Source organism: Triticum urartu, chromosome 5 (genome assembly GCF_003073215.2).
Source record: "Triticum urartu cultivar G1812 chromosome 5, Tu2.1, whole genome shotgun sequence".
Classification (NCBI taxonomy): domain Eukaryota; kingdom Viridiplantae; phylum Streptophyta; class Magnoliopsida; order Poales; family Poaceae; genus Triticum; species Triticum urartu.
In genome coordinates, this window is record NC_053026.1 from 279,897,086 (window position 1) to 279,916,918 (window position 19,833).

General features: G+C 46.5%; 2 protein-coding genes across 3 annotated transcripts; one reads left to right on the top strand and one right to left on the bottom strand.

Annotated features, from left to right (window-relative positions):
- The first annotated feature begins 5,961 nt into the window (after nt 1-5,961).
- LOC125555884 (probable histone H2AXb) lies at nt 5,962-6,743 on the top strand. Its single transcript, XM_048718693.1, has 2 exons — nt 5,962-6,259; nt 6,356-6,743. The coding sequence occupies exons 1-2, from the start codon at nt 6,068-6,070 to the stop codon at nt 6,575-6,577; spliced, it is 414 nt and encodes a 137-aa protein (XP_048574650.1). The 5' UTR covers nt 5,962-6,067; the 3' UTR covers nt 6,578-6,743.
- Nucleotides 6,744-9,047: 2,304 nt separating this feature from the next.
- LOC125508601 (myosin-7B-like) lies at nt 9,048-11,953 on the bottom strand. Of its 2 annotated transcripts, XM_048673357.1 has the most exons (2): nt 10,412-11,953; nt 9,048-9,249 (listed from the first exon to the last, which is right to left on the bottom strand). In XM_048673357.1, exons 1-2 carry the CDS (start codon nt 11,914-11,916, stop codon nt 9,201-9,203), a joined length of 1,554 nt encoding a protein of 517 aa, XP_048529314.1. In that variant the 5' UTR covers nt 11,917-11,953; the 3' UTR covers nt 9,048-9,200. The 2 variants fall into 2 exon arrangements, with proteins under 2 accessions (XP_048529314.1, XP_048529313.1); XM_048673356.1 differs by lacking the exon at nt 9,048-9,249 and having other exon boundaries at nt 10,215-11,953.
- Nucleotides 11,954-19,833: the final 7,880 nt, after the last annotated feature.

Consider the following 19,833-nt stretch of genomic DNA (forward strand, 5'->3'; position numbering starts at 1 on the left):
TTGACGTAGAGTTTTGACTCTTCTCTTCTCAAATTTCACTAAAAAAATTTTAGGATCACGCGGGTATCTTGGAATCGTTCCGATGGTTTTATGATGAGAACATTGTCTTGGTGCCTCCTGTCAGGGGTTTAGTGGAAGTGTCCTGGGGAGTTGAGCTCTGAGGTGTTGTCATCATAATTTTATCGTTGCAGTTCTGGAATACCTGAGTTTAGTATGCCGACATCGAAAATCTCCTTTATGCAGTTCGTTGGTGAGATAACCTCGACGCCACCCAGCACTGGGGCGGGAGTTCGGGAGTATCGCCATAACTTGTATAATGGATGCTTTTCGAAGGTTGAGGTAGATGGTTTCCGAAGGTTTCTTGGTTTATGTGTTGAAGGATGGATACAGCTGGATGTAGCATTTGCTAGTTTGGTTGAGATATTATGCTTCCCCTGTATCCCCAACACTTGATTGCATAACCGGAAAGGTTCGGGAGTTTCATAGGTGGGAATTCTAGTAGCTCTAGTTCTTCTTCCACGGATATTGGTTTGAGATTGGGATTTCTTACCGATTATTCGTTCTTGATCCGTACCTTGTTGATTTATTTCTCTACCTTAATTCTACGTGGCTTCTCAATTTATGGATATGTGACCATTTCAAGAGGAATGCATTCGTTCATTTTGTTCGGATGTGAAGACTATATGTTGCAATTTTCATTCCGTTGGATTCAGCTTCAATATTTGTCTATCAATGTGCTGATGGATGTCAACCTCTTTAGGATGGCTCCTCCAACGCGCACGACTCCGAATCCTAATCCACCACCACCTCCACCTCCTCCGGAGGCATGGCAAGCTGTGATGGCCGCAACCAATGCAAATACACAGTTGATCATGCAAATTCTTCAAGAGCGCAATCAAGGCAATCAAGGGAATCAAGGCAACAATCAAAATCACTTTGCTACACTCAACCAGTTCCTCGCTAACGGGCCAAAGACTTTCAGCAATTGTGTTGAGGCAACCGATGCTGACGATTGGCTTGTGGATCTGTGCAAGCATTTCGAGTGTAGTAACGTCAGGCCTGAGGACTTTGTCAAGTTCGCTTCCTTCCAACTCAAAGATCAAGTTGTAGAATGGTTCCAGCAGTACAAGGATTCCAGAGGTGGACGTGTTATCACTTGGGATGAATTTTGTCAAGATTTCCGAGCTCATCATATCCCTCAGAGCGTGGTTGAAAGCAAGCGTGAGGAATTCCGCAACCTGAAGCAAGGCTCTTTGTCTGTCTATGACTACAACAAGTTGTTCCAGAAGCTCGCCCGCTTTGCCAAGCAGGACGTCCCTGGTGAGAAGAGCATGATATATCAGTTCAGGGGTGGTCTCAAAGAAGAAATTCAGCTCGCTCTTGTCCTCTTCGAGCCCTTGAGATACGATGAGTTCTACAACATGGCATTGAAGCAAGAGGCTGCTCAGTTGAGGTGTGATGCTTCCAAGAAGCAAGTCAGAGATGTTACTCCTTCTTCCTCTACTCAAGTGGCCAAGCAGCAGAAGTATTGGCTTCCTCCTTCTCCGTTCCGTCAGCCGTATCAACAGAAGTATTGCGGGGATTTGAACTTTTGAAAGCCGTGCCCGCGGTTATGAGCAGATGGGAATTTGTTAATGTCTGGTTGTAGACAACTTGAACCTTAACTTAATTAAAATGAATCAACTGAGTGTGTTACCGTGATGGCCTCTTCTCGGCGGAGTCCGGGAAGTGGACACGGTGTTGGAGTAATGTTTGCGCAGGTTGTTCTTTAGTTTCTCGCTCGCGCTTTGCCTCCTCTTCTCGCTCTCTTTTGCGAACAGGATAGGCACCATACCTGCTAGTCGCTTGCTGCAGCTCCATATATATATTTACCTTGCCTTACCTATAATCTTAAATAGTCTTGATCGCGAGGGTGCGAGATTGCTGAGTCCCTGTGGCTCACAGATTACTATTATACCAGATGCAGGGCCTGATGATTCCGCTCCAGGAGAAGCGTTTGAGCTCAAGTGGGAGTTCGACGAGGACTCTCAACGTTACTATGTTTCCTTTCCTGATGATCAGTAGTGGTGCCTAGTTGGGGGTGATCGGGACCGTGTCGCATGTTGGGTCATCTTTTATTTTGGCGCCATAGTCGGGCCATGAGTGTATGGATGATGTAATGTTATTTGTGTACTTGATTGACGTGGCGAGTGTAAGCCAACTATGTTATTCTCCCCTTTATTATTTTTATTACATGGGATGTTGTGAAGATTGCCTAACTTGCGACATATGCCTTCAATGCGATTATGTCTCTAAGTCATGCCTCGACACGTGGGAGCTATAGTCGCATCGAGGGTGTTACAGCTTGCTGTTGCACCAGAAAGTATGCATCTGAATTTTGTAGGGACTTCCTCAATCCTTCGGCTTCCTGTCTCAACACATCTGATCGATGTCTTTCAACTTGAAGTTGAGACTCAAGAAGCCGAACTGATTCAGGCAGCGAGTTCAAAGAGCTGGTGCCAGCAATAGTGGCCAGTAACTCGAACACTACATCAAGACATGACTTTGGGATTGTATCAGTGTCTTCAATATAGTTTTTATCAGCTTTCTTGGAGACCAAGAGGCATGTCTCACTATCTCGAACCTTATCCGCATTACTTCCTTTACCATTGCATAACGGGGTACTTTTCTCCAATATTTTGTCTGCATTCTAAAAAAGAAACAAGCAGACAGATCACAACTTTACCATATTGTATATGAAACTTATTTTGGTAAACCAGTTTAGTAGTAAGGTGGACATGATAATAACATGAAACAAACATATATCTATGTAGTATGGTCACTGTATGGTCTATATCATTCTAGTTTATTTTGCCAAATCAAGATAGAGATAGTTCAAATCATATCTATTTAAGACAAAGCAGCATAGGCAAAATATAAATGTGGGAAACTACACAGCAATAACAACACTTGTAATGTGCATGGCATGAGAACATAACTGTTTATTCAATTGAAACTAAAATCAACATAGAGCAAGTTACAACAGCAAACACGTTAAAGAAACATGTTTAAAACATACATGTGATGCCATTGGAGTTTCAATTGCATCCTTCAAATTTGAAATTAGCTGGTATGAGTAAATACAGTGATGCAAGAGCAAAGGGGTATTAACCATAGCTACAGAACCTGACCTGGGAATAATTCTTCTTCTGCTTTAAGCGTTGACTTGGGGTTTGGAGTGGTGGTCCTCGTACTTTGGGCACTGTAGTTGCCTTACTAACTGCTCGTGTTTGGGTGCTCTATGGTGGAGACGGTGTTGTGTCAACTAGAACTAGGTTACTATCTGCTGGGGTTGGAGTTAGAAAGGGTGTAGCTGCTTCTTTGTCCAACTGGTTAGGGGTACAATATGCGTGAGTCTGGGTTATGTGTGGTGGGGCTGGTTCTTGGGTAACTAAAATCGTGGTTCTATCTACATCGACGGGTAGCACGATCTTTTCTGAAGACTATGTTTTTACTCCCATAGATACTGCCATCACCCCCTCCAATTCAAATGGCTGATAAACAAGAAAAGAAATTAAATGTACATACATTGTAAGACATAGAGGTGCAATGGACAATAGCGAAGAAAACAGAGCATGAAATAATTCACATTTATGTTGTTTAACCAAATAGGATAGCATGTCATAATTTCACATATATGATGGCTAATTAAACATGATAGATGACACAATTTCACATATATGATGGCTAACTAAATATGATAGAATGACATACTTCAAAATATGATACTATATAAACAGGATGACATGATATAACTATATGATGTGTCTATTAAAGTGGTTGGCATGCCACAATTCACAAACATGCCGTTGGAAACATGATGGCATGATATAATTCAAAATATGATGCCCATGCAAACATGATGAGGTGATATAACTATATTATGTCTTTAGAAAATGGGTTTGACATGCCATAATTCAGATACATGCTGTCTATGTAAACATCATGGCATGATATAATTCAAATATATTATTTATATACTAAGCAAGTGAGCAGAGGGCAATCACATATATGATGTGTCAACTAAGGAGATGGCATTCAATATCGTGTATATGATGTAAAAACTAAGCATTGCAACACAACATATGCATGATATGAATAATATAACCCTGCCAAGTTTGAGCATACACCTCGCAGGGAAAATAGGAATGGTCATCTGCCTCTGAATCCTCCTCATACGGATGCGAGCGCTCATACGGAGGCGAGCGCTCGTTTGAAACACCATCAATCACATCAGAGCTGAAAACCATTCGAGGTAGGATTTTGTACAAACAGTCACACGAACTCGTGCATCCGTATGAAAGACCGTTGTTTGCTCTATTTTCTTTTTGCGCATTTTGGTTAAAGCTTTATACAACCGCTCATGCAGGCGCAAGCCATCGCACGAAACACTATCTCCTGTGCTGAATGTCGTTGGCGATTTTCGACGACGGCTCCATACGACCGCATACAAGTGTGAGCGGTCACATGGAACACCGCTGATAGCTCCGACCGTTGTTTGATGTGTCCTCCTTTATTCATGCGATCGCCTGAACGACCGCAGATGTTCGCATGATACGCCGTCTTTCTCCCCGTTTTCTTTTCTCCTTAGCCTTTTTCTAGTGTCTTCTTTCCTCGATTTTCTCCTACAACACAAAGTCAAAAACAATCTTTTTCGAGAGTTATTCATCAAGTTATTTATGAGAGCAAAATATCAAAGCAAAAAGAAAAAGACAAAATAATGGGTTGCCTCCCATTAAGTGTTGGTATTTAGGTTGCTAAGCATAACCTCATACCTTAGTATCATTTCAGGTCTCCAGTGGCCTGCGATTCTCTCTACTTACCGCACATACATTTTTAGGTGCAAAAATATATTTCTCTTTCATTTTGGGCTTCTTCGGGAAATACCTCACTATTTATTCATCGCAAATTCTGAAGGTTACTTTCCCTTCTGCACAATCCAATGCTGGACCTGTGGTGTTCAATAATGGCCTACCAAGAGTAGTTGATAATTTTTCATCTTTGGGCATATCAAGGATAAAAAAGTCAGTAGGTATAATATGCCCATTTTTGACAAGGAGGTGTTTTTGCGGCCAACTTTGTGTCTTCCTTAGTGGCGAGAGAGACGTCGAGCGCGGGCGGTCGGCAAGCGCGGAGGCATGTGCGTGAACTGATTGTCAATGCGCGCAAGAGGCAGAGGAAAAGGGCGGTGGGGCAAACTTTTTGGCCAAATCTGACGGCCCACGAGACTCGCATCTGTCCGGATCGGACGCCGATCAATATGTGCCTATTGCTACCCTTGCGCGACAGCCAAACAAGCTGGGTTGGAATTGTAAAATGAAATCCGTGAATTCCAACCCAATGGCATGAGCCAAACAAGCAGTTAGCCACGTGTCACATGGTCCAGGTACGACAGTACTCCCTCCGGTTTTTTTAGTTCGCATATAAGATTTGTCTGAAGTCAAGCCTCGTAAAGTTTGACCAACTTTACAGAAAAGAAGACAAACATTCACAATGTGAAATCAATATCAGTAGATGCGCAATAACTTAAATTTTCATATTGTATAACTTTATCATTATAGATGTTGATATTTTTTTATATAAATATGGTCAAACTTTACTAAGTTTGACTTCAGATAATTTTTATATGCAAAGTAAAAAAGACCGGAGAAAGTAAGTCCACAAGCCATTGACGCATGGGCCCATCTTGGACGAAACACCCCAAACCGAGAGAGTTCCCGTGCTCTCCCCCCCTCTAATCACTTTCCATTCCAAAATTTTCCGCCTCCCTCCAAACTCCTGATCCGCGCCAATCCCCCAAAATTTCCCCTCCTCGTCCTCCATCCGACGGCATCGTGCCCCTCCACGTCACCGATCCACGGCCTAACCCTCCCCACCAATCACGCACCGCCTCCTCCTTCTATATAATCACACCACCGCCCCCGCGGGTACACCATCTCCACATTCATCCCTCAACAATCTGTCCGACTCCGGCCATCTCTCCGGCAACCACCGTATCCGCGCGTCCACCCTTCGTAGCGACGAGAAGATGAGTTCTGCCGGCAGCGGGAGGGGCAAGGGCAAGGCGGTGTCCAAGACCGTCTCGCGGTCTTCCAAGGCCGGCCTCCAGTTCCCCGTCGGCCGCATCGCCAGGTACCTCAAGATCGGCAAGTACGCCCAGCGCGTCGGTGCCGGCGCCCCTGTCTACCTCTCCGCCGTCCTCGAGTACCTCGCCGCTGAGGTAACCGCATCAACCCTCTCCGCGTTTCGTTACCCATAGGCATTCTCCTCTTCTGTCCCCTCACGGGTATTCGATTCTTGGTTTTCTTCTCTTCAGGTCCTGGAGCTCGCCGGCAATGCTGCGCGCGACAACAAGAAGACCCGGATCGTGCCGCGCCACATCCAGCTGGCGGTCCGCAACGATGAGGAGCTGAGCCGGCTTCTGGGCGCGGTCACCATCGCCGCCGGTGGTGTGCTGCCCAACATCCACACCACGCTGCTCCCCAAGAAGGTCGGCAAGGGCAAGGGCGACATCGGCTCCGCGTCCCAGGAGTTCTAGAGCCTCGCAGATCAAACTAGCATCATCACAGAAGATTTGAGGACTCTGTTCGTGTTCTAGTATGGCGATGCTTTAGGTTGTTAGATTAGTTCTGGGTCAATGTGTTGGTTGGTGTATCGATGATGAATCTGGTTGGAATGGAATACTAGCAATCTGGTTCTTGTTATTATTCATCGTGATATGTCAACGTGAAAACATCTTATTGATGTCTATGATGCGGAATGAATGGTGAAAACATGTTTTTACAGTTTGAGTCTGAATGCTGTTCCAGAGAGTATTTTCTGGCAGTCTTTATGTCTTCAGTCATGCCTAATTCGTCAAGATTCAGAAAAGGTGCGATGGTACTATTTCTCAGCAGTTTCAGGATAAACTTCCAGGATGCCAAGACAGCTCCGCCAAGATAACCCCTCCAGAAATCCTGTACAATGTACTCCCTCTGTTCCAAATTACTCGTTGTGGTTTTAGTAATTTGAACTAAAACCATAACGAGTAATTTGGAACGGAGGGAGTAGCAGTCAAGCGTAGAATCTTGCAGACTAACAAGGATAAAAGAAACAGTAAGATGTTACCAATCATTTTAGCAATATAGTGAGCACATCATCCTGTTCGTCCCATGATACCATTTTCAAAGTGGAAGTTGTTTCAACTAGCACATTGAATTCATAATTGCAAGGTAGCTATGTACTGTTTTTCTACCATGACGATGCTTTAGGTTGTTGGATTAGTTCTGGGTGAATGTTTTGTTTGGTGTATCGACGATGAATCCGATTGGAATGGAATACTAGCAATCTAGTTCTCGTTATTACTCCCTGTGATTTGTCAATGTGAAAAAGTCTTGTTAATCTGCATGAAACGGAGGTGCTAGTTCTGTTTAGTCTGATTAATGAATGGCGCTGGACTGTTGTGATCCTGTGGATTACTTTCTGGCCCGTGGGCGTTCTTCTGTTAAGCGAATGCCCAAGTTTGTTCTTGTTGGCAAATGTGATTGTTCAGTTCAGCTATTTGGTGCTTACCCCAACAGCAATTCATGATGATGTGTGAGTGCCCTTTTGTAGATTGAATATAAGGCTTAGAATCCTTTTTAGCACTGAAACACCTGCATATCTTCAGTCATGGCAAGATTCGGAAGTGCGACGGTACTATTTCTTTCAAGCAAGTTTGTAAGCTTCTTCCCCTCCACACACACACACAAAAAAAGGCTTGCAAAACTTCCTGAATGTTTCATGAGAATATGATTGTAAGTTCAATTTGCACCATTCTCAGCGTAAATTGTTCAGTAATCCTCCTCAGTGGTTCGAGGCTCCAGGATGCCAACACAACCCAGACCAGAAATCCTCTACAATGTACTCCCTCCGTTCCACAATACATGCCTTTCTTTTGTCAAAATATAGATATATCTAGACATGTTTTAGTATATAGGTACATCCATTTTTGGACAAATAAAAGTCAAGTATTTTGGAAGGGAGGGGGTAGCAGTTATGCATAGAATAATTTTAGCAATATAGAGCACAGAACAAACAAGCTGTACACTGTTACCCATCTGACCAATCATTTTTAGCAATATAGCAAGCACAGAATAATTTTCATCTCAAGATATAGTCTTTGTTTATTCTGAGTACAGAGGAGGGAGCCGGTTGAATCAAGTGCAGTGCGTAAATTATCACGAAAACCCTAAACCTTAAGACAAAGCGTAGTTCTGTGCCTCTGTATTCTGGTATTACACTAATGTCTATTACGACCCTGTTTTCTTCGCTTGAATTATCTTTCTCTTGACAGGAACTTAAATTATCTTCTAACCTATATGAATGACCAACACTCAAGCAATACACCCAAAGCTTTTACCTCAACGTATCCCAGGAAGATGCCGTACAACTTGGTGCTATGTAACACTTCAAAGAGAGACAATTCCTTGTGCTTTTGTCAACTTTGAAGTGACGTTGAGATCCCTTTTGGTCCTCTTCATAGTGTTTTCACGTGGTTCAGAAAAGGCCCTTTGCATTTCTCTACATACATGAGCAAAAACAGGACAACGAAACCAGTAGTTGTTACAATGGGAAACATATTATCAATATATCATCACCACCATACAACCATATATTCTGTGGAAACTGGAAAGCAACCCTTGTGTCCTAGTGCTATCAGACAGGACGCACGAATATTTGCTCATGATGCAAAGGTAGTGCCAATGCAAAAAGTAGCAAATTAAAAATGAGAGAATACAACTCTCAGTTTAGTTATCACCAAGCACTGGAAGAAGTCTAACACATCCCAGTACTGGCCAAGTAACAACTATAACATCCTACCAGCTCAAGGTCCATTTTGCAAGCCGATATGAGAAAACAACACCAACAGGAAATCCCCATATACCCATAATGCTTGCCCTGACAGCAAAACACCCAGCAATCATCATGGTACAGAACTTCAAAGACGAAACACATGAACATCAACAGCAACAAGAACAAACATATTGCAGAATGCAAGCAAAAATTTGATTTCATTCCATAGTACCAGCCGATTCATCATATGTGATGCAGCTAAGATAGCAACCTGACCATTTCGAGTGGCATACTAACATGCAAATAGAGGATCAACATAGAAAAAAGAAAAAGAAAAGTGCACTCCTTCAATGGCCCCTGGCAGCATAGATCAGGGAGATTGCGGCCACCATGGTGGTGGTGGCGGCATACACCCACTCGGTGCCCAAGACAGCAGGACCTCGACTACGTAGTTCGTAGTCTCGGTTGATAGGAGCGCTAGGGTTTTTGCCTAACTGCTCAATGGTGCAGGAGAAGAGATTAGGAGTAGAGGAGGAGGTAGGAGATAATGATTTATTGCCTGCGTCCAAGGGTGCAGATTACAGGATATATAAAGGCCTTATGGGCTTCTAACAAACTAGGAAACTAACTACTCCTGGACTCCTAACAAACTAGGAAACTAACTACTCCTGGACTCTAGGAACCAACGTAGGATCAGGACTCCTTGTCCCGATCATGCCTCGCCAGCTGTGGCCGTCGGCTGCTGCCCCTGGGCGCGCGACCCGCGCCTGTACGCAGCGCCCCACATGACATCCTTGTGCTTTTGTCAACTTTGAAGTGACGTTGAGATCCCTTTTGGTCCTCTTCATAGTGTTTTCACGTGGTTCAGAAAAGGCCCTTTGCATTTCTCTACATACATGAGCAAAAACAGGACAACGAAACCAGTAGTTGTTACAATGGGAAACATATTATCAATATATCATCACCACCATACAACCATATATTCTGTGGAAACTGGAAAGCAACCCTTGTGTCCTAGTGCTATCAGACAGGACGCACGAATATTTGCTCATGATGCAAAGGTAGTGCCAATGCAAAAAGTAGCAAATTAAAAATGAGAGAATACAACTCTCAGTTTAGTTATCACCAAGCACTGGAAGAAGTCTAACACATCCCAGTACTGGCCAAGTAACAACTATAACATCCTACCAGCTCAAGGTCCATTTTGCAAGCCGATATGAGAAAACAACACCAACAGGAAATCCCCATATACCCATAATGCTTGCCCTGACAGCAAAACACCCAGCAATCATCATGGTACAGAACTTCAAAGACGAAACACATGAACATCAACAGCAACAAGAACAAACATATTGCTAGAATGCAAGCAAAAATTTGATTTCATTCCATAGTACCAGCCGATTCATCATATGTGATGCAGCTAAGATAGCAACCTGACCATTTCGAGTGGCATACTAACATGCAAATAGAGGATCAACATAGAAAAAAGAAAAAGAAAAGTGCACTCCTTCAATGGCCCCTGGCAGCACAGATCAGGGAGATTGCGGCCACCATGGTGGTGGTGGCGGCATACACCCACACCCAGATACCACCCTTGTTCTTCTTCTGCGCTTCAGTCACTGTGAGCTGCAGCTCCTCAGCCTCACTGGTAAGGGCTTCGATCTTCCCATTCTTTTCCTTCAATGCAATCCTCAACTCTCCAATCTCGCCGTCCATTTTACCATTGCAGTTCTCCAGTGCCTTGATTTTAGACATCAGCTTCCCTGCTTCAGCCTTCTCAGCATCCAGTGCTTTCTGAACTGAATTCTTCTCGCTCTGCAGGCGTGAATGCTTGGTATCAAGTTCATCACATGATGTTTGGAGCTGTGACATGGAAACATGGAGCTCCTCCAACTCAGCCCTCAACTTAACGGTCTGAGCATCCTTCTCACGTGTCACCCCCTCGGCCGCCTCCTTGTCAGCCTGGATTTCCTCCACCTTCCTCTTGAGGCTCTCCAATTCCTTCATGATTTCAGTCTTCTCAGCATCAAATGCCTTGGAAGCAACCTCCTTTGCCTTCACCAACACACCCAATTCCATCCTGAGCCTCTCAACCTCTTCTGCAGACATGCTGTGTTTCCTCTCTGCTTCAGCAACCTCTGATTGGAGCTTATCACTTTTGCCCTTCAACAAATCAAGCTCCCTCTTCTTTGCCATTACTTCAGCCTCTAACCCCCCTGTCTTAGTCACAGACAATGCGAGCTCTGTTTCCAAAGAGGCCACCCTTGCATCCATCTCCGCCTTCTTGGATCCCAGCACCTTCAGTTCCTCCACCTTCACCTTCAACTTCCCCTCCATTTCCACCCGGAACGCCTCAGATTCTTTCTTGAATTCCTGGAAGCTTCTCTCCACCTCTGCCTTCTGGCAGGAGACCACCCGAACCGCCTCCTTTGTCTCCTCCAATTGCTTTATGAGTTCGCCATTCTGACTCAATAGCTCGGAATTGTTGCCCTCCAACTCGGCCATCATGGCCGACAGGCTCGCGACCTTGTTGGATATGGACGCCACCTCCGCCTCCTTGACCTGGAGAAGTTTCAGGAACCGTGCTTTCTCCCCAGCGACCGCCTCAAGGCGCGCGGTGGCATCGTCCTTGGCGCCCGCCTCAAGCGCGGCCTTCGATTCCGCGAGCCGGAGGGAGTCCTGGACGGCGGCGAGGCGTGCGCGGAGCGCGGATGCCTCGTCGGCCGCGGCGCGGAGGGGCGCGGCGAGGGCGGCTTGCGCGACTGCGCGCTCGGCAGCGTCGAGCGCGTCGCCATCGGCGGAGATCTCCTCGAGGCGCGCCGTGAGCGCCGCCACCTGGCCGCGCCGCTCGACCGCCTCCTTGAGGAGCATGGAGTTGAGCGTCTTAAGCTGCTCCGCCTTCCGGTCCCGTACCGGCGATGGGTCCCGCTTCTCCTCCATCCCCGGCGCCAGCACCGGGGCAGCGTGGCTGCCGTTGCCACTGCCGTTGGCAGCGGCGGCGGAGTCGTTGCCGTTGCCGTTGGCGGCGGCGGCGGCGGAGGAGGAGGACTTTTTCTTGGCCATGTCTATCCTAGGGTTCGCGTGTGGCTGAAATGAGACAGTTCCCGGTGCGGATTTATGCAGCGGGAGCGTCTCGCTGACCCGTGGGTCCACCATTTGCTGGCCCACATGCCTGCGAGAGAAGTAATGGTGGGTCCGTGGGTGAGAGATGCTGCGAGACGACCGTTGGGTGGGCGAGAGGGTTTGAAATGGAGACGAACGGACGGCCTAGATGAGCCGTATCCCGTAGGCTTATCGCGTGCTGCGGCGCATTGAATCGCAGGCCAGAAAAATACGTTTGTGACGCAGAGCGAAGGAGTGGCCCGTGCGAGCGAATCCCGGGACATCATTTTTGTAAAACGAAATTGCTTCCCTAGAGCAACTCCAGCGCTCCGGTTCAACGAAGATTCGGTCTGTTTTTTATCTGTTTGAGTCAGTTTGACAGACATATATGATCGCTTTTGTGTTTGGGTCGTCGCTTACACTCAACGCTGGTCCGACTCATTTTTAAGGTCGCGCAAAAGACCCATTACCGTAAACATTTTGAAAAATAAAAAAATTAATTAAACATTAATGCCGGTCACAAAGACCGGCGAGAGTCCATGAGTCCATTTTTTTACATTAACTAAAACATCAAATAAAAGTAAGAACTACAAGGAGGCGCGTTGTCCTAGGCATCCTCGTCGTCGTGGTCGGGGCCAGTGAGGTCGATGAGCGTCGACGCCGGGCCAGTCCAAGAGAACGCCGTCGACCAGGCTCTAGCGACATCGTCCGCCGCGGGCTGTACGGTCGTTGGCTAGGCTGGTCCATCGCAGGCAAGAAGGTCCTCCTTCGCGTCGCGCTCCAGCTGCTCGAGGTACTCGCCCTTGCGGCGCTCCTCGGCCAGCCTTTACTGCCGCCATTGATTGAGGTAGGTCCACTCCTGCGCTGGCGTCGTCCCCAACCAGACAGGTGGTGCGCTGACCCATTCACGCACCACCCTGGTTCATGAGTAGCGCTCGATGGGGGTCGGCGCCGGCTCGACCTTGACGGTGGACGGCGGTCTCAACAACGACATGACGCAGTCGCCGGCCGCGGAGAGCGCCATGGCCTTCGCCATGCGTGCCTGGTACGCCTCCTTCTCCTCCTCCTCCTTGCACCGCTCCTCCTTCTCGCTTTCACGGAGGATTGCCACCAGCGCCGCCTGGTAGACGGCCTCCGCCTTCAGGTCCTCGTCGTGTGCGATGAGGGCCGGCGGCGGGGAGCCATGCCGCACGTCGTGAACGCCGCGCCTCCTAGCCTCCTCATGCTGGAACACGAACCACTGCTCCCAAGCGGGAGAGTTGAATGCGTAGGCGGGGTCGCGGCGCTGCCCCGGCATCAACAACTGCCGTCGGCGCCGCACCTCCTCTGTGTGCGCTCTTGCTGACCGCGGCACCGCTGACACTGGGATCCTCTCTGGATCCAAATGCCAGTCGTGTGGCAACGTCATGTCGGGATATGGGAGGGGGGCGTGGTGCTCCCAGTGCCACTTTGCCTGGTGCACTGGGACGCTGATGCGCTGCCGAGGCCGGCGGGAAGACGCTGGCGGAGGCGGGGAGAGCGCGCGGGAAGGGCCTGCGGGGGCCTTGCCCTTGCCGGAGAAGAAGCCCATGGCGGTGGCTAGGGTTTATCACCGACAGGGAAGCACAGTGGGTGGCGAGATGGGGACGAGGGCATTTGGAAGCGGATGAGGACGGCCCCCCAACGCACGCTCGGATTAAAAAAGGCCGGCCGCCATCGCTGATGCGTGGGCCCACGGTGGGCGATCATCATTAATAAAGATGACCGCGGTAGTTGGGCGGCCGCCAGGTGGGGACGCGACGGGCATCAAGAGGACCCGCGGCGCGTCCGCTTCGCGTCCGCACCGACGCATTCCCGCCGCAAATGGGTCCGGGCAGACGCGTTTCGGGAATGGGTCGACGCGTTGGGCCAACACTTTTGTCCACGGTGACCAAAACAGACGGCGGCACACGAAATGGGTACCTGCATTGGAGTTGTTATAAGAGCATCTCCAACAGACGCGCGGTAGCGCAGCGCGCTAAAAAAATTGCAGTGCTGAAATAGTGTTTTAGTGCACGCGGGAGGGTGGTTGCTTTTCCAGGCGCTGCAAAATTTAGCGCGCAGCTGTAGCGCTTCATCAGGCACGGTAAATCTGGAGCGCGCCCAGCCGACGCTTGGAGCTGGAGCTGGCGCACAAACTACCCAGTGTGCTGGAGCTGGTGCACAAAATACCAAGCGCGCGCTGCAGTTTTCCCCAGCGCGCTGAATCTTGTTTATCGCGCGCGGGATTATAGCGCGGCTGCTGAAGCGCTATTTTTGGTCGCGCGTGCTATATAGCCGTTTTATCCAGTGCGCGGCTTATTTAGAGCATCTGTTGGAGATGCTCTAGGCATTTTGATAGAATTATTAGGGAGTCTGATTTTTTTTCTTGAGGCCATTGAGACTATGAATTTTTGGATAAAAGATGGATTTCATTCGCTCAAAATGAAGCATCAAGAGGATACAAACATAATGAGCACACATCTGCCCTCTGCATAGCTAAGATTGACACAAACAATATTAACACACGCAAAAACACACGCTTGCAAATAGCAAAGTCATATAAGACCAAAGCTATGCACAGGCGAGAAAGAAAAAGAAGCGATCAATTACATGATTGTCAAACTAAACAATGACCATAACCGCACCAACCATCTTATGACACCACATGGACTACTAGGCTCTTTAACAACATTGCCTTCAGGAGAATCGGCGCCCTATAGTCAAAAATTGAAGCGACGCCCAAACGCCATCGTCACTGGATCCAACCATCCAAGGCCAGAATCTAGATTTTCACTCTGAAGAATCAATCCGAGCTTACCCAAGCAATGCCTTCAACAAGGTAATGATGTAAAAACATCACCATTGCCAGGTATATCCGACTTGAGCAATACCTAGGTTTTCACCCCAGAGCTCAAAACCGGGTGCTTGAGTAGCACCACCATTGATATCCTTTATGTGTTGTTGCCACCTCTTTTGCATGATCCCAGCAGCTACACGCGATTTGTATCTGTCTCCGCTTGATACGTCTCCAACGTATTTATAATTTTTTTATTGTTCCATGCTATTATATTATCTGTTTTGGATGTTTTATATGCATTTATATGTTATTTTATATTATTTTTGGGACTAACCTAGTAACCTAGAGCCCAGTGTCAGTTCCTGTTTTTCCCCTATTTTGGAATTTCGCAGAAAAGGAATACCAAACGGAATGAAACCTCCGTGATGATTTTTCTGAAGGAAATATGCCCTAGAGGCAATAATAATGTTATTATTTTATTTCCTTATATCATGATAAATGTTTATTATTCATGCTAGAATTGTATTATCCGGAAACATAATACTTGTGTGAATACATAGACAAACTAAACGTCACTAGTATGCCTCTACTTGACTAGCTCGTTAATCAAAGATGGTTATGTTTCCTAACCATAGACATGTGTTGTCATTTGATCAACGGGATCACATTATTAGAAGAATGATGTGATTGACATGACCCATTCCATTAGCTTAGCACCCGATCGTTTAGTATGTTGCTATTCCTTTCTTCATGACTTATACATGTTCCTATGACTATGAGATTATGCAACTCCCGTTTGCCGGAGGAACACTTTGTGTGCTACCAAACGTCACAACGTAACTGGGTGATTATAAAGGAGCTCTACAGGTGTCTCCAAAGGTAAATGTTGGGTTGGCGTATTTCGAGATTAGGATTTGTCATTCCGATAGTCGGAGAGGTATCTCTGGGCCCTCTCGGTAATGCACATCACATAAGCCTTGCAAGCATTGCAACTAATGAGTTGGTTGCGAGATGATGTATTACAAAACGAGTAAAGAGACTTGCCGGTAACGAGATTGAACTAGGTATTGAGATACCGACGATCGAATCTCGGGCAAGTAACATACCGATGACAAAGGGAACAACGTATGTTGTTATGCGGTCTGACCGATAAAGATCTTCGTAGAATATGTGGGAGCCAATATGAGCATCCAGGTTCCACTATTGGTTATTGACCGGAGACATGTCTCGGTCATGTCTACATTGTTCTCGAACCCATAGGGTCCGCACGCTTAAGGTTTTGATGACAGTTATATTATGAGTTTATGAGTTTTGATGTACCTAAGTTAGTTCGGAGTCCCGGATGTGATCACGGACATAACGAGGAGTCTCGAAATGGTCGAGACATAAAGATTGATATATTGGACGGCTATATTCGGACACCGAAAGTGTTCCGGGTGATTTCGGAGAAAACCGGAGAGTCGGAGGGTTACCGGAACCCTACCGGGAGAAGTAATGGGCCATATGGGCCTTAGTGGAGAGAGAGAGGGGCAGCAAGGGTGGGCCGCACGCCTCCTCCCCCTGGTCCGAATTGGACTAGGAGAGGGGGGGCGGCGCCCCCCTTTCCTTCTCCTTCCCCACTTCCTTCCCCCTCCTAGTAGGAGTCCTACTCCTACTAGGAGGAGGAATCCTCCTGGCGCGCCAATAGGGGCCGGCCGGCCTCCTCCCCTTGCTCCTTTATATACGGGGGCAGGGGGCACCCCTAGACACACAAGTTGATCCACGTGATCGTTTTCTTAGCCGTGTGCGGTGCCCCCTTCCACCATAATCCTCGATAATATTGTAGCGGTGCTTAGGCGAAGCCCTGCGACGGTAGAACATCAAGACCGTCACCACGCTGTCGTGCTGACGGAACTCTTCCCCGACGCTTTGCTGGATCAGAGTTCGGGGATCGTCATCGAGCTGAACGTGTGCTAAAACTCGGAGGTGCCGTAGTTTCGGTGCTTGATCGGTCGGGCCGTGAAGATGTACGACTACATCAACCGCGTTGTGCTAACGCTTCCGCTGCCGGTCTACAAGGGTACATAGATCACACTCTCCCCTCGTTGCTATGCATCACCATGATCTTGCGTGTGCGTAGGAAAATTTTGAAATTACTACGTTTCCCGACAGTGGTATCAGAGCCTAGGTTTTATGTGTTGATGTTATATGCACGAGTAGAACACAAGTGAGTTGTGGACGATATAAGTCATACTGCTTACCAGCATGTCATACTTTGGTTTGGCGGTATTATTGGACGAAGCGGCCCGGACCGACATTACGCGTACGCTTACGCGAGACCGGTTCTCCTGACGTGCTTTGCACAAAGGTGGCTAGCGGGTGTCAGTTTCTCCAACTTTAGTTGAACCGAGTGTGGCTACGCCCGGTCCTTGCGAAGGTTAAAACAGCACCAACTTGACAAACTATCGTTGTGGTTTTGATGCGTAGGTAATATTGGTTCTTGCTTAAGCCCGTAGCAGCCACGTAAAACTTGCACCAACAAAGTAGATGACGTCTAACTTGTTTTTGCAGGGCATGTTGTGATGTGATATGGTCAAGACATGATGCTAAATTTTATTGTATGAGATGATCATGTTTTGTAACCGAGTTATCGGCAACTGGCAGGAGCCATATGGTTGTCGCTTTATTGTATGCAATGCAACTGCGCTGTAATGCTTTACTTTATCACTAAACGGTAGCTATAGTCGTGGAAGCATAAGATTGGTGAGACGACAATGATGCTACGATGGTGATCAAGGTGTCGCGCCAGTGACGATGGTGATCATGACGGTACTTCGGAGATGGAGATCACAAGTACAAGAAGATGATGGCCATATCATATCACTTATATTGATTGCATGTGATGTTTATCTTTTATGCATTCTTGCTTTGATTGACGGTAGCATTATAATATGATCTCTCACTAATTATCAAGAAGTGTTCTCCTTGAGTATGCACCGTTGCGAAAGTTCTTCGTGCTGAGACACCACGTGATGATCGGGTGTGATAGGCTCTACGTTCAAATACAACGGGTGCAAAACAGTTGCACACGCAGAATACTCAGGTTATACTTGACGAGCCAAGCATATACAGATATGGCCTCGGAACACAGAGACCGAAAGGTCGAGCGTGAATCATATAGTAGATATGATCAACATAATGATGTTCACCAATGAAACTACTCCATCTCACGTGATGATCGGACATGGTTTAGTTGATTTGGATCACGTAATCACTTAGAGGATTAGAGGGATGTCTATCTAAGTGGGAGTTCTTTAATAATATGATTAATTGAACCTAAATTTATCATGAACTTAGTACCTGATAGTATCTTGCTTGTTTATGTTTGATTGTAGATAGATGGCCCGTGTTGTTGTTCCGTTGAATTTTAATGCGTTCCTTGAGAAAGCAAAGTTGAAAGATGATGGTAGCAATTACACGGACTGGGTCCGTAACTTGAGGATTATCCTCATTGCTGCACAGAAGAATTACATCCTGGAAGCACCGCTGGGTGCCAGGCCTGCTGCTGGAGCAACACCAGATGTTATGAACGTCTGGCAGAGCAAAGCTGATGACTACTCGATAGTTCAGTGTGCCATGCTTTACGGCTTAGAATCGGGACTTCAATGACGTTTTGAACGTCATGGAGCATATGAGATTTGCAGGAGTTGAAGTTAATATTTCAAGCAAATGCCCAGATTGAGAGATATGAAGTCTCCAATAAGTTCTATAGCTGCAAGATGGAGGAGAACAGTTCTGTCAGTGAGCATATACTCAAAATGTCTGGGTACAATAATCACTTGATTCAATTGGGAGTTAATCTTCCAGATGATTGCGTCATTGACAGAATTCTCCAATCACTGCCACCAAGCTACAAGAGCTTCGTGATGAACTATAATATGCAAGGGATGAATAAGACTATTCCCGAGCTCTTCGCAATGCTGAAAGCTGCGGAGGTAGAGATCAAGAAGGAGCATCAAGTGTTGATGGTCAACAAGACCACTAGTTTCAAGAAAAAGGGCAAAGGAAAGAAGAAGGGGAACTTCAAAAAGAACAGCAAGCAAGTTGCTACTCAAGAGAAGAAACCCAAACCTGGACCTAAGCCTGAAACTGAGTGCTTCTACTGCAAGCAGACTGGTCACTAGAAGCGGAACCGCCCCAAGTATTTGGCGGATAAGAAGGATGGCAAGGTGAACAAAGGTATATGTGATATACATGTTATTGATGTGTACCTTACTAATGCTTGCAGTAGCACCTGGGTATTTGATACTGGTTCTGTTGCTAATATTTGCAACTCGAAACAGGGACTACGGATTAAGCGAAGATTGGCTAAGGACGAGGTGACGATGCGCGTGGGAAATGGTTCCAAAGTCGATGTGATCGCGGTCGGCACGCTACCTCTACATCTACCTTCGGGATTAGTATTAGACCTAAATAATTGTTATTTGGTGCCACCGTTAAGCATGAACATTATATCTGGATCTTGTTTGATGCGAAACGGTTATTCATTTAAATCAGAGAATAATGGTTGTTCTATTTATATGAGTAATATCTTTTATGGTCATGCACCCTTAAAGAGTGGTCTATTCTTATTGAATCTCGATAGTAGTGACACACATATTCATAATGTTGAAGCCAAAAGATGCAGAGTTGATAATGATAGTGCAACTTATTTGTGGCACTGCCGTTTGGGTCATATCGGTGTAAAGCGCATGAAGAAACTCCATACTGATGGGCTTTTGGAACCACTTGATTATGAATCACTTGGTACTTGCGAACCGTGCCTTATGGGTAAGATGACAAAAACACCGTTCTCCGGTACTATGGAGAGAGCAACAGATTTGCTGGAAATCATACATACAGATGTATGTGGTCCGATGAATGTTGAGGCTCGTGGCGGATATCGTTATTTTCTCACCTTCACAGATGACTTAAGCAGATATGGGTATATCTACTTAATGAAACATAAGTCTGAAACATTTGAAAAGTTCAAAGAATTTCAGAGTGAAGTTGAAAATCATCGTAACAAGAAAATAAAATTCCTACGATCTGATCGTGGAGGA

Bases quoted from the DNA above. Each gene is read 5' to 3' on its own strand.
- LOC125555884 (XM_048718693.1), top strand. From the start codon at position 6,068: ATGAGTTCTGCCGGCAGCGGGAGGGGCAAGGGCAAGGCGGTGTCCAAG. The intron at 6,260-6,355 runs GTAACCGCATCA...TCTTCTCTTCAG, and splicing joins TCGAGTACCTCGCCGCTGAG to GTCCTGGAGCTCGCCGGCAA.
- LOC125508601 (XM_048673357.1), bottom strand. From the start codon at position 11,916: ATGGCCAAGAAAAAGTCCTCCTCCTCCGCCGCCGCCGCCGCCAACGGC. The intron at 9,250-10,411 runs CACCATGGTGGC...TGCCGCCACCAC, and splicing joins TGGGTGTATGCCGCCACCAC to CACCATGGTGGCCGCAATCT.